Source organism: Centroberyx affinis, unplaced genomic scaffold, assembly GCF_046629955.1.
Source record: "Centroberyx affinis isolate AG114_WGS23_722 - 3 ecotype Tasmania unplaced genomic scaffold, CSIRO-AGI_Caff_v1 ptg000131l_1, whole genome shotgun sequence".
NCBI lineage: Eukaryota > Metazoa > Chordata > Actinopteri > Beryciformes > Berycidae > Centroberyx > Centroberyx affinis.
The window spans coordinates 789,979-804,800 of NW_027278831.1; the positions used below are offsets into that span (position 1 = coordinate 789,979).

The 14,822-nt window shown below is 42.6% G+C and overlaps 1 protein-coding gene across 3 annotated transcripts in view; it reads left to right on the forward strand.

Annotated features, from left to right (window-relative positions):
• rc3h2 (ring finger and CCCH-type domains 2) overlaps positions 1-14,279 on the forward strand; it is a 35,440-nt gene extending 21,161 nt beyond the window's left edge. For all 3 annotated transcript variants that reach the window (XM_071530314.1, XM_071530313.1, XM_071530315.1), the window contains exons 14-20: positions 939-1,076; positions 1,810-1,974; positions 2,733-2,991; positions 3,266-3,350; positions 12,449-12,671; positions 12,992-13,155; positions 13,559-14,279. In XM_071530314.1, coding sequence (XP_071386415.1) covers positions 939-1,076; positions 1,810-1,974; positions 2,733-2,991; positions 3,266-3,350; positions 12,449-12,671; positions 12,992-13,155; positions 13,559-13,706 — 1,182 coding nt within the window. In that variant the 3' untranslated portion in view covers positions 13,707-14,279. The remainder of the gene's footprint in view (positions 1-938; positions 1,077-1,809; positions 1,975-2,732; positions 2,992-3,265; positions 3,351-12,448; positions 12,672-12,991; positions 13,156-13,558) is intronic.
• Positions 14,280-14,822: the final 543 nt, after the last annotated feature.

Here is a 14,822-nt window from a genome sequence, read left to right on the forward strand (position 1 = left end):
GAGTGCCATCTAGTTGTTTATGATTTCTGTTGGTCTGCCTCACTCTGAACCCAAGCCAAACAGACTTTATTGCTGCATTAATTTGAGCAACATTTCCTTTCCTTCATTTTCTCTCTCAACACCCACATATTATCTCACCTCTACCTTCCCTGGTAGCCGCAGAGCTACAGTGTACAGTATAGCTTCCACCTCCTCCATAGTCCTCCTACTTCTCACCCAAATATGTCTTGCCTCCCCCACTCTCTTTTTCACATCATCCTCCAAATCACTATCAGCCTGACTACTGCAATACACGGTCATCTTTTTCAGACAATGCAGTGTGCCAATATTGCCTTTGATAGGGATTTGCAACATGGGACAATGTCTATGTAGATTAAATAGAGGGCAACAATGAATCAAATCATGGTGGAAAATATTGCAGATTAATCAAAATAAAAAATTGCAAATAATTAAACCTGCCCTGCTATATTGCCTGTGTATCTTTCAAAACCCATATGCTTTCTTGCATATAAGGTAATAATGTGTCTTCTTACATCTACAGAAAAAGCTTGTTTGACTGTTCCAAAGTCTAGATTACAGACAAAAAGCAACCAGAGCCCCTAAACTGTGGGAAATAAAATGAAGGAAATATGACTACCAATCTGTGTCTCCTTTTAAGACACAACTGAAAACTCAGTTTTATAAACTTGCCTTTAACTACAAAACTTGTTATTGCTCCAATTAGAAGTATTGTTCATTTGGTTCCTGAATTTTTCCTAGTGGGCCAGCAGTATCAGTTGTCCTTCATGGCTTCCTTTTGATGGTGTACTTAATGGTCTGGTCACTGAAATGTTGATTGGACTGTCAAATCTATATCATTATTATTGTTGTTATTGTTATTGTTGTCATACTCTCCCTCACTCCTCCCCCTCACCTCTCCTGTCCTCCCTCCTCCTCAGGAGTACGGCCGTGTTCCTCTGGGCTACGAGGATCTGTTCAGGAGGAAGCAGGAGCAGTGGACACATCATCACCACCATCACAATGCCAACAGGCCCTCCCAGTCCTCCCCCATCTTTACCATTGACTTCGGAACAGAGGTGGGTGTGTGGGGGTGTGTGTGTGTGCGTGTGTGTGTGTGTGTGTGTGTGTGTGTGTGTGTGAATCCATCTTTGGGCATAAGGAGAAAGGCATAGCTCTAAGTGTGGGGAGAGCAGAGACAGAATATGTACGTACACACAGACACAGAGACACACACACACACACTGTATTATAAAATAGGAATCCTTACCAGCAATCATAAATATGACAGTGAAATGTTTAATGCCACCATATACTTCATGTATACTCTCACTGCAACCAACTGAAGCTTAGAGTAATAAATTGCTTGTGTAGTTTACTGTGTTTGTAAATGTGTTGGATTTAATTCCTATCCCAAAGGCTGCGCTGCTGCTGTGTCCAATGCTATTTAAGTGGGAGATAGTTGCTTAGCAACTGTGGAGGAAGATATCATGGCAATGCACAATCATGGTACTGGTGTATGTGTGTGCGTGCATGTTTGTGAGAGAGAGAGAGAGAGAGAGAGAGAGAGACTTTAACAAGAAGTGAGTCAGACTTTCAGTTGAGTAAAGCTTTGTTTAATAGCATAGCAGATATAAATTCGTTTTTTTTTTTTATAAATCCACTCCAAAATAGATCTCTTATTGACTGTTATCCCTATGATCGATCTAAATTTAAGAATATGAACAAGTCTCTCCCATATCTAGGAACAGGAGAAGCAGGACTTTGTTTTCCCATAGTTTCTCACTGTCCTTAAACGTCTCTCTCCTCCAGCATGTGGAGAGCGGTGGGGGCCAGTGTGTGGGGTGCAGGTACAGAGGCGAGGAGAGTCTAGCCCACTACTCTCCCTGGTCCTGCGGCACCATCGGCCCCTGCATCAGCCCCTTTGAGCCTGAAACACCTGCGCACAACTCGGCTCACTCCTGCTCCGAGCACTCGGTGAGACTCATCGCACACCCACGTATGCATGCAGGCGCACACTCTGCTGACACGTGTGCACACACACTCACAGACACACATACACCATAACACAATTTTTTCTACTTCCATATCCCTTTGTGAGTATATCGATGTGTGCACTCTTCTTATTGGCCGTCAGCCATCGAAGGAATGATTCCTTTAAAAACACTGAAAGATGCTCCACTGCTTGCATTGCGTTTGCCTTGCGTTTGCATTGCGTTTGCATTGCGTTTGCATTGCATTTTCATTTGCATTGCATTGCGTCGAATGGCTGCGCCCAAGCTAAAAAATCGCTGAGGTTCAATTCTCGATGGCTGACGCACACGTTCTCCCTCATTGAAATGAAGAGAAATAAAGTTGATATTGGTTGTTTTCTGGTGTATCCGATCAATAAATAAATAATAAATAAATATCATAAATATCATATCAATATACATCTAGGCTATGATCATTTGAAAAAAACAATTTGTTGCCTTTTTAACTCTTCTGTAATATGCAGAAACAAACAATATCAACTTATGTAATTGCTAAGTTTCTAAGAAAGTTTAGAACAACCAGTATTAATTATTAAATTACTTGGAACACATCTCAATGAATAGATTTATAAAAATGGCACAGATGTTCTTCCCATCATCAAAAGCGCCCTGTGGAGCAGGGAGACTGTCAGATTGGCACAGCGCTGATGGCAACATGACACAACAACTTGACAGTAACAGTGTCTATATTGTTTCATGCAGGAGCTGGATAGTAACGGAGGAGGAGGCGGAGGTGGTGGGGGTGTCAGCGGTAGTGGTGTAGGGAAGCGATGGCTGCATTCCCTGGACCCCTACCGGCGTCTGAAAGACGAGGACCCCATCATTCCCTTCGGCGAGGGTCCCATCATCTCCAAGTGGGGCGCCATATCCAGGGCCGCTCGCACCGGCTACCACACCACCGATCCTGTCCAAGCCACGGCCTGCCAGGGCAGCGCCAGCACCACACCCATCAACTTCAGAGGTACAGAGGGATAAGACTGGAGGTGGGGGAAATACAAGAAAAATCTAATCAATCTGATAGCGTAGAGTCAAACTAAAGTATGACACTACGACACATCCAATGATGTTCACTTACTTTTGTGGAAGTAATTAATTGTCTTCTATCTCAAACAAGATAGATATCAGTGTTTCTGACCCCTTTAAGGTGAATTGTTTGAGATGAATCAAAAGAAGATGTTGCTTTGATTACTTCTTTTCCATTGTTTCTTTGTTTTTTCTTTGTTTTGCTGATATAGACTACAACCCCCACTTGGATCACAGTGACTACAGGTGGAGCTCCAGAGGATCAGACTCTTCCAGCCACTCCAGCTTCCTAGAGAGGTAAAACACATTCAACCACTATACATAGTAGTATGGCTGCCACGGTAACCGCATGACCCGTGGTTGTGTCAAACCAACAACCGTGGGTGTCATATTATTTCAGTTTATTAGGTGTTATTATTTGTTTATTTGTTTCTTATTCATTATCAAGTTATCAATTATAGACTGTAGAGAAAATATGTACTATTCGAATGTATTGATTATCATGAGTTCATCATGTGCTTTCATGTGCTTCCCATGTGAGGGTTTATGACTGATGCATAGACAAGATCCTATTGTTCCTGAGACCCACTTATACAACATCCGTACAAACACCATCATGAGACGATACTAGGAGGGGGAGGCTTGCAGGTGGCTGTCCTTGAAGATATAAGCCTGGTTAGTCTGACCCTTGTCAGAGAACTGCACCATTCCCTTTGCTATGATGTACTTCTCTCCATGCAGCATGTATCATTAAAGAGACTAACACTAAATCAATGGACGGCGAACTTGTCTTTATTACAAAATTATTCATCAATGGTGTTTGTTGCAAATCTGGACGCGGTGTTGTAGCAGACTCAACAACCTGTTCACAATCATGAGGTATAGTATCATTGTCACTAAAGAGTGATGGAGGTAGAAGGGTAGCTGGATTAACAGCTGGCGATCTAACCACAGTGACATTAGCATGACCTAAAATAGCAGCCATATTGTGAACAGCGTGCAACAGTGAAGTGTTGTGTAGCCGACTTCTGGAGGAGAATTTGTACTGCATGAGGTACATAGACAGTGCATTTCGAATCTAGCACAATGGGAGTGCTTTTCTCAATCATTAATGCAGTGGCAGCAATAGACCTTAGATAACCAGGATGACCACGAACCACAGCAGGAAGTTGAGCTGAATAGTATGCAATCAGGCGCCATTACCATGTTGCTGTGCCAGGATACTGGTTGCAAAACCCTCCCTCTCAGCCACAAAGAGATGAAAAGGCAATGTGTAGTCAGGGATGCCCAAACCTGGAGCAGCGTGCAGTGCAGTCTTTAAGGCCTCAAAGGCCGCATCCATGTCAGATGTCCATTCCACGACATTGGGAGCTGTACGGTCAGTCGCTGCTGTTCTCAGCACAGCATCCATGGAGCGATAATCAAAGATCTACTGCCTGCAATACTTACACATGCCTAGAAAAGAATTCAGTTCTTTCTTTGTGCAAGGTTTTGTCAGGGAAGGGAGTGCAGCAACTCTGGATGGAGAGAGTAGCCGCTGTCCAGTACAGAGAACATGGCCCAAATAGTCAACCTTGGGAAGACAAAACTGGAGTTTATTCAATGATGCAACATGTCCTTTCTCAGCCAGTGTGGTCAAAAGCACAATAGAGTCTGTCGTGAGATGGAGAGGCTAGCAACAGATCATCAGCGCACTGTATCAGTGTACTGCTGCCTGGCAATTCCAAGTCTTTCAGATCATGTCTGACAGCTGCTGCATACACAGTCGGACTCTCAGTGTAGCCCTGTGGTAACCTGGTCCAGGTGTATTGCTGACCATCATAAGTGAATTGCAAATCTGGATGTAATGGAATTGAAAAGAAGGCGGAACACAAGTTAACAACTGTGTAGTAGGTGCTGTTTGCAGGAATACTGGGATATCTGGGACTATGGGAGCTGTGGGAACAACACATGCATTTATCTCTCTCAGGTCTTGAACAAACCTCCATGAATCTGGTCTATTAGGCTTTGGAATTGGCATCATAGATGTGTTACAAGGGCTAGAAATTGGCACTATGACATTCTGTTGTAACAAAGATTTAATTACTGGCCTTATACCTTCTAACGCCTGAGGTGAAATATTGTACTCTCGCATACAAGGTAATTCTGCATCTGGTTTTAAAGTAACTCTATATGGTGGCGCCGAATTAACAAAGCCTGTTTGATTAGCATGTTTAGACCAAAGTGTGGCAGGCACAGTAGATAAGACCGATGGAGGAGTATAGCAAGGTTGAGGAGCTGGTGTCTGCTTTTCAAATGTTACTGACACGGTGTGTGGTGTAACTGATAAGATACAACTTCCATCTGTCAAAATACCTAATTTCCCTTGGGGTAAGTTAGTTGATATGGAAATTGCAATGTTCTGCATGCCCAATTCACACGGTTCATGGCCTAAAGCCACCGCTAATGTGACATGAGGTACAGAGTTAGTCACAATATAAAGTGCCGATTGTTCAGTAGTTAAGTTAAGTTAACTTCTGCTGCACACCCCTCAGGACCAAAATAGATTTTGCCTGTCAGCTGTAAATCAGTTTGTAGGGACACATGAGGTTCTACCATTTGAATGTACTCTGTGTCCACTGCTCTGTTAAAGAATGCTGCTGTGCAGTGCAATTTAGTGAGCGGGCAATATTGTAACAAATCTGGGCCTAGTGCTTGGTTGAGTTTGGATATAGCCTGGATAGTTGCAAGAGAAAATAGACTCACATCCAAAAACACATCTTCCGGGATAGACCAATTATATAAAGTTGTTACAACTTGAATAGAAGGCATTAATCTAGGGCACTGATAACTTCTCTTTTCTGGAATTAACAAGATGACGCCTTCTGGCGAAAAGAACATAGCATTCAATTTGCATAACAAATCCCTACCCATCAAGGACACTGGAGACTGGGTGGAAATCAAAAAGGAATGTTCATCATCTATGGCCCCCTGCAGGCCCTGAATAGAAGTGTTATTTGACAAACTCATTCAATGGAATCCCTGATATCCCTACAGTCACTGGCTCACTGGCAGCTGAAGGGGAGCAAACTTTATCCTTATTCACTGCTGACATTGTTGCTCCTGAATCCACTAAAAATTGAACATTCTTTCCACCCACCTCCAAGTCCAAGTTTGGGTTGTCCTCCGGACTTATTGACAATTTTGCAAGCACACACTGGTTCTTCAATCCGTCTCCTGTATTTTCCTGGCGGCCCCCCTATTGCAACGAATACGAGGTTTGCTGCTGCGCTGGGGGAGCAGAAGGTTTTGGAGAAACATATCGCGGCAGACCAGCAGTTCGGACATGACATTCATTAGCCCAATGACCCAACTGCCCACAATAGTTACATTTATCATTCGTTTTGTCTCGCACGTGTTTCTCACGTTGGGGATTCGGTTGGTATTGTTGTTGCTGCGGATTACCTTGGTACTTTTGTTGGTTTTGAGGCCGTGGCCGTTGTTTTTGCTTAAAGTTATTTTGTTTCTGCCTATTATCTGCAGCCTTTGTTTGAGCCCAGGATTTGGTTTGCCAGTCATGATTTGTGATTTTATACCAACTGGTTGTTTTGGGATCCATGCCTGTAAAGAGGAAGTTATATGCCAACTGAAGCTCAGCAGTCGACTCAAGTGTCATTCCTGAATTATTTTCCCACACCAGTTTGAACCTATTCTGTTATTGTTTCACCTATTGCAAATTCTGTTATTGTTTCACCTTTTCTCTGCGTACATGTACAGACTTGTGTAAAATCAGTGTGAGCACGAGCTTCTCTTTTAACGGCCTCCGTAAACGTGGTGCCGTCGAGCCACTCTCTCATGGACGGCAAACCATCTGTGTTCCACTTGCTTGATGGCGTTAAACCAAAATAATTTTTTACTCTTTGCCAGTGCCTCTTGTTAGTGCACAATAACAATTGCAATATATCAACCGCAAGACAGTTGTATACCCATGCTATGTCACTTATATGGGCAATCTTCTGCTCTTGTTAGTGGATCTGGAATTTCACTAATCATTTCACTAATTCACTATGTATCTCTGTCACTGTCCACGGTTTAATCATTGTCATATCTCCAATGAGGATTTGTGGATGCTGCCCTACAGTCGAGCCTAGTTGAGGTTGTTTTGGGATAGTGCCAGGTGCTGGGCGCTCAGTAACTTTCTCATTTCTTAAAGTCATAGTGCTGGTTTGTAGTGGCATCCCCCCACTATCAAGGTCTGTCTGTTCGTCCTCTCTCCCTCCCACTGCATCCGGTTCATTATCTGGCAGCTGCTGTTGCAGCTCTTCTCTCAATTGTTGCCTTTGTTGTGACTGAACTGCGGCAGCGAGTATGAAAATATCATCATCCATGTCTGGGAAATTGATTTGCCCTTGTGGTGTTACTACAGGACATTTTGAATACATTCCAGCCGATTTAGGTGGTTCGGAATTGTGAGTTGAATTTATCAGGACTTCTGCTGTTTTGTCCATTCCGGCAGACATCACCTTTTTGATAAATTTGTTAACATCAGGATTAATTTCTCTTTCTGCCCAGGTACCAAAAGCCATCATTGTCTGTTTTTGTAGGTTTTCGGGATGGAAATGTCTAATTTTGTCCAATTCCTTTTCAGTCAGTCCTACTCCCCAACAGAACCGTGTTAAATGTTCAGCATCCGTCTGTTCTGATGCTACATTCATTGCCATGTGTAGTTTAGCCGGCCACCTCTTTACTTCTCTTTTAGTTACTTTTGGGTTAGTTGCGGCAGTTATGGCGGTGCGTTGATCCTGCTTGGAGGATGGGGTAGTTGTTTGATAATCAGAAGATTCTTTCCACCAACAGTCAAACAAATCGTCATAACACCTGTTTGTCTTTTTGTCAAGGGAAGCTTCATCCAATTTGTCTTTTAAATCCATCATAATATTTCTGTCCCATGTTGCCGTTTTTGGAAATTTTCCTTCTGTCAATTTTTCCCATTCTTGCGGCACTTTTATCGCCGTCCAGGCCCCATATTTTCTGTACATTATATCAGCTGGGGTCCCTGGAGGGGGTTTTGAACTCTGTTCTTTATCATTTTTATTCTTTTACATTTTCTTATTTCGCTTCTCCTTTTCTTTCTTCTTTCCCTCATCCAACACTTTACTCTTATTAGTACCCATGTTGATTAAGTCATGCAGTACTCACGTAACCAAGGAAAGTTGTAGGCTTAGAGATGGACGTAGGACTGTAGTCTGCAGACTGTTTCCAGATGACTTCAAACGGAAAATATACAAGACCCCCAGGCCGGATTATATTTTCATACAATGTACCATACACAGTATCACAATGTTACGGATTCCTTTCCTGTGTGGAAAACAAAAACTGTTTACAGTTAGGGTTAATTCAGCTCCTGCTTGATCTACAAGAAAAAAGGAAAAGTTAATTCATCATATAGTCAGTCCAAGAACATTAAAACTGTATTTTTACCCCCCTAAAGGACACACAGAATCAAGCGGCTTTACTTCTTGGTATTGAGTAGTCACTCTCACACTGGTGACACTTCTGGTCAACCAGTACACGATTAAGTGTGCCTTACCTCTTCAAAGATAATCACAACTTAAAAAGACCTTTTGCTGGCCTCACCGGACAAAATATGTATAGCGCTATAACTTTTCGGAGAGTGACTCCCTCAATTCTTCCTTTCAAAAGGAAATCAATTTAGATGAGATCATGAAGGATTTCTTGAAGGAGCATAGATTCTTTCCAGTGGTCTTACCCCGCCGCATAGGCAGGCCCCACAGCCCTTATAGGACTTGTCAAATGTTCCTTTAGAACAATACACAGATCAGCTAAGCAATTACAATTATAAACTTCAACAAATCCTTCAATTCTCAATACAGGTTTGTGGATCTCGTCAGAGTGGAGAAACTACTCACCAGAGTTCTTCTAGACTCCTGTTGGGATCCTGTTCGTGACGCCAATTGATGAATAATTTTATAATAAAGACAAGTTCTCCGTCCATTGATTTAGTGTTAGTCTCTTTAATGATACATGCTGCATGGAGAGAAGTACATCATAGCAAAGGGAATGGTGCAGTTCTCTGACAAGGGTCAGACTAACCAGGCTTATATCTTCAAGGACAGCCACCTGCAAGCCTCCCCCTCCTAGTATCGTCTCATGATGGTGTTTGTACGGATGTTGTATAAGTGGGTCTCAGGAACAATAGGATCTTGTCTATGCATGATAATCATAAACCCTCACATGGAAAGCACATGAAAGCACATGATGAACTCATGATAATCAATACATTCAAATAGTACATATTTTCTCAACACTAACTGAAATATTTTTTATTTAGAACATTTATAGGTGTTCTCATTGCTGTTTCATGTCTGTTGTCTTCTTTCAGCAATAAGTCTATTTGTGTCATTTCCATTCAGTCTAGTCCGTGATGTCAGCAATAGACAGGTCTAGGTTCAGTAGGGTAAATCATTGCGCGTCGGGCTTAGTTGTGACATAATTTCCATATTTCCATTATTGCCTTTATAAAACGGTTACTAAATTATTTCTACACACTATGAGACATCCTCATCATACTCTGGATTATTAAAAAAAAACATTTACAAATGAAAATAATTAATATATGTCAATGCAAATAATTGCAAGGCAAACACTTTCCTGCCAGTAAAAATGGCTTATGTGCATTTAGTAATTTTGACATTATCACTGAACCCGCAGTATCACCGCTACTGCAGCATTGAGCTCTGTGCACAACCGCAGTGGGGGAAAATCCAAACTGTGACACTACTACATAGCAGCAGCTTCCTAGAGAGGAACAACACATTCAACCATAATATAGCAATTGCAGTTCATTGGTGTAAGCTCACTCCAAGGTTAAAATACCTGTCCTTGAACATTTCAATTTGGTCTTCTTCAAGAGGCAGACCAAGTTAGACTGTACATGTTTGTCTGTAATGGTCACTTGGCGCTGGTGAGAAGACGGCTCATGGCTTGGGTTTAAGTGCCTCCCAGTGGCTAATGACAGCAATTCGATGGTGTCTTGTTTCCGTAATTCAGTGTATTTTCAGTTGAAACAGGATGTTGGGGCCCTGTCATAACATAGGAATGGACTGCTCAGAAGCAGGCGGTTTGGACCATAACTTACATAGAAAGTGACTCACTGCTTTACACATGATCTTCAGTTGTCACACATTTAGTTTTCTTCAAAACAAAGTCATTACAGCAGACCATGGTGTCTTAGGAGAAGGAAACAGGGTTTTGAGAGGGTTAACCCTCACAAATGCACCGCTGTACCATGTTGCCACTCGTGTCACTTTGAAATTTAATAATAAGGTATATGTGATGGGAGGGGTGAAAAAAAGAGATCTCAATGACATTGCATGGTAAAATAAATCAACAAATAAACAAACTTGCTAGAGAGGTACAACACATGAACCACTATGACACATGGAGCCTTTCCTATAAATCTTGGCAATAATGTCAGCTGGAGTAATGCAGAAGTGAGACACCATTCAGCAGTCCAGGCAAAAGAGGATATTTGTCAGCAGCTGTCAGAGATTTTAAAGATGCGGTTATTACAACATAGCTACTGCAAAATTAGACACTTTTGGAGGGTGGCTTTAAATTGAAGGACCTGGGGTCCGCTCCTCTGAAGTGTCCTTGATCAACACACTGAACCCCAGCTCCAGCGGTGCTGTTCTGTAGCTGAGCATGTGCTGTCAAGCAGAAAGGACATTTCCTTACAGGGATCAATAAAGTTAGTTATTTCAAAGCAGTGTTTACAAATTGCTATACCAAAGGCATAAAAACAAGGAATAGCAAAACATCTAAAATCAAGATAAAATTTTGAAGCATTCAAAAGAAAAATGGTTAGTAAAAAATGCAGGACCACCATGACAAAAGCAGAAATTACAGAATAACCTGCCCCCATTCTTGCCAGTCTATGGGAGCAGTTGCTAGGTGTGTGAATAAGCCATGCTGCTGCCTTTTCCAGAAAAGTTAATGGTAATGTTACGTATTCCATTTGTGAAAGCAGTTATTCCCAAATACATACCGCCTTGCTAGAGATGCACTAGACACAATGAATGGTAGCGATAAAAAACACAGCGAGGTTTACTGCATTACACACTATGCCATGGTAGCTTTTGGAGTTCCCATTATTCTGCATCTGTCATGCATTACTATGGCAGAATTTTCCAAACAACTCCAGATAGGCCAAACACGAGTGAGGATAACAAGCAAACCTCTTACACCTAGAATCAGGATTTCATTCAGCACCTAATTAAGAAAACAGCAAAACAAGAGGCAGACAATTGACAGTTTCCTTGTTACCCTTCCGACAATCGCTTCATGATATTTTGTGAAACAGATATTAATTTAATACTGCCTACTATTAACTATTATATACCTGAATGCTGTGAAAACCTTTCCACGATCTGCAGGAAACTGTGGCCCGTGGCGTCGAAATGATTCTCATCCCCTCTCAGCTAGATCCATATAGAGTCGGGCCATTTCAAGACCGCACAGCCTGTTAATCTCCTCCTTCTCTGCTCCATACCGGCTCTCCCTGCCTGGAGCTAATCAATTGCTTCATGTAGAAGCATATATTCCTTTTTACTCTCTGTCATGGCTGCGCGGAGGATCTACTGTCTTAAGACCGTTCAGCCTTTCAAATTCCTGATCCTGAGCCACCAGACTCCATCCATCCGCCTGTCAAAGATGATATCACAGGTGATATCTCACACTTGGATGAAGCTTGGAGGGATTTTGGCACTGTGTCCTGGCATTTAAACACCTTACACAGATTGCCGCCATCGCGAAAGAACATATATATTTTGTATATACCGTATATATCGTGTGTGGGGGTTTATTTCTTAACACACTTGCTCCCACTCTCACTCTTCCTCTCTCGTCCTTGTCTCCTATCTCATTGTGCTGCAGTCATTTCCTCGCTGTGGTCAGACTAAAAATAGAGCTGCTAGCTGGTTGTTTGGCTGCTCTTGGTAAAGACCCACACTGGCAAGCCAAGAAAAAAAGACTTGGAAAAGCCCTATTCACTGTACTGTCTCTACTGTACTCTTAACCATATATTCCAACACATTGAAATGCTATTTTAGTCTTTTTTTTTGTATTAATATGATTATAGGATACAGTGCCATATTGTGTAACATTACCAGGCCATGTATATGTTTCATTTATGAAAGAAAGTGAAGGTTAGGAAAGCCAATTTTCTTTTCTTTTTTTACCTCTCCTCATCTTGGTGTTGATATAGAGAAATATAGAAATTTTGTTGTTTTACTCTGATGTTTTTTTTTTTTTTTTTTTTTTTTTTTTGCTTTGCTGTACTGTGGAAAACTGAAGAACAATTGTGTGTTTGTATCTATGTGTGTTTGTGTGTGCAGCGAGCAGCTCTGTGCGTCAGAGCTGGCCAGCCGCCGGAGGTCAATGAGCGGAGGTGAGAAAATGGTGTCCGACCTGCAGGCCCATCAGACCAGCTACAGAGCATCAGACCGGGAACGGGTCTGCGGCCGGGCAGAGAGCGAGCCAGAGCCGGACCGAGACATTGAGCTAGAACTGTGCGTTCTGGACATGGAGGATTCAGACCACCAAGACATCAAGTCTCAGGTTAGTAGGATACTGTAGAGCAGAGGGGAGTTTGTTGATTTTTAGTTATTGATATTAAAGCTTTAGACCATCAAGAAGACAAGTCTCAGTTTAGTGTAATGCTCTATAGCAGAGAATGCCTGTTTTAGACTTTGGATTCAAATCATCAGGATAACATTACCTGTTCACAACATAGAATAGAATAGAATAGAATAGAATAGAATAGAATAGAATAGAATACTTTGAACACTTGAAAAGCCCTCTATACTTCTGCTAGTGTTAGTAATACATTTACAGTAAGTACTACCAAACCTAAATCTGTTATCATCTATGCCTCCAAGGAGTCTTTAGAGCTGTCCGCCCCTCAGTCTCAGGACGCCTCCCGCCTCCTCCCACCTCCCTGCTCCTCTCCTCTCCTCCCGTCCCCCGTGGAGGAGCACCCCCAAACAGAAGGTCCTTCTCCAGAAAAGATGGACGCCCACCTGCTGAAAAAGATGGCCTTCAGGTGATTTACCATGGTAACCGCCTACCTGTTTCAGATGATTGCACCCAACCTGAGTCGCTGCCACTACTTCAGCTTCACAATAACTCGGGATGAAAGAGAATGGGATAGCAGACAGTGGAGACAGTAGCTCCAGCCATGCAGGCATTTGTCAATCTATTCATCCGTCCGTCTGCCAGGCCATTCATCCGTCTTTACCACCTTCACTCACTTGCTCCCTTCCCTTCTTCCCTTCCTACCCTCCGTCCCCTCCTCCATCCATCTCTCCCTCTTATCCATTTGTCTCTATCACCATCTTCCACCTTTCTTCCTTTCTTTGATTGACTCCACTCCCTCCCACACACAGTTCTCTCTGTGTCTCATCTCCCACTCTCTCTCTCTCTCTCCCTCTCTCTGTGTTTTCCAGGAAGTCTCTGTCTCCAGGAGGGCTGGTCTCAGGAGGTCTGGGGGTCGGCAAGCTGGTGCTGCGGACCGGACCTCCTCGACTGGGGGACACGGCCGCCCGGGGCTGTCCTGAAACCCCGGGGACAGAGATGCTGCTCAACGGAAGCTAAGGGGACGCAAAGTCTGACACTGACCCGCACCAGACTAGAGCTGAGTCGTTTGCCCACACCAGATCATGGTTAAAGGGAATGCAATAGCTTTCGTATATATATATATATATATATATGTTATTCATATGCCCCGAATAAAGTTTAATAGACACGAGTCAATATTCTGTACTGCCTCCTGTAGCAAGGGGCAAGAGAAAACACTTTGTCCTGCTTCCTAAGCTGCGATTCGCACCAATGTACAGCTCCACAGAGAATTTAGTGATACTCCCATTATGCCCATAAAGGGTATATGAGTGGTTTGCCCATAGATGCTGAGCAGGTTTGCAGTTTCCCCTAATATGGTTATCGTTAGGAGATGAGTTGGGGACCTCAGAGCACCTTCACCTGTATGACGTTGTACTCCTGAGCTTTACACATTGTCTAGTTTGTTCCTGACAAACACCTGCCTGTTACTGCTTTATAAGCAGCAATGAACCTGGATAGTTGTCAACCCCACCCATGTTCACATACACGCACGCACGCGCACACACACACACACACACACACACACACATACACACACACACACACGTCACCCGCATGATATTCACACACATCCTTTTGGGTTTGCTTGTTTGGCTTGAAAACAAACAGCTTTCAACAAAGCTGGCAAAGAGAGACTCTCAATGTTTAATAGTCCATGTTCCATGCAATCTTACATGGTCAGACAGTGGAAGAAGTCACACCGCTTTCTTGGCTTACTTCAGATTGTGTTTTGATATTATATTTAAGCCTTTTTTTCCTCTATTTTATTAGCCTTCATCTTGTATGTAGTATGGGTTAACAGCGGGAACTGGGATCCCAAGATTTCACATCCAGATCCTCTCAGTCTTGCTCCCAGTACTTAGGTCCGGTACCTGGGAAGTAAATACAGTATTGCGTAAAGTAATTTGCTAAATCATTCGTTTATTCATGTTTGGCCTACACACCTGCTATTATGAAGATAATTTACTCTATTTAATTGCACTATAGCCCATTAGCACATTGCGGCAGCTCCCATAATAACAAAAACCTTCGATTTTCCATTCAACTAAAGGAAACATAGGCTATGTTTTTATAGCAATATATTTTTCTTTT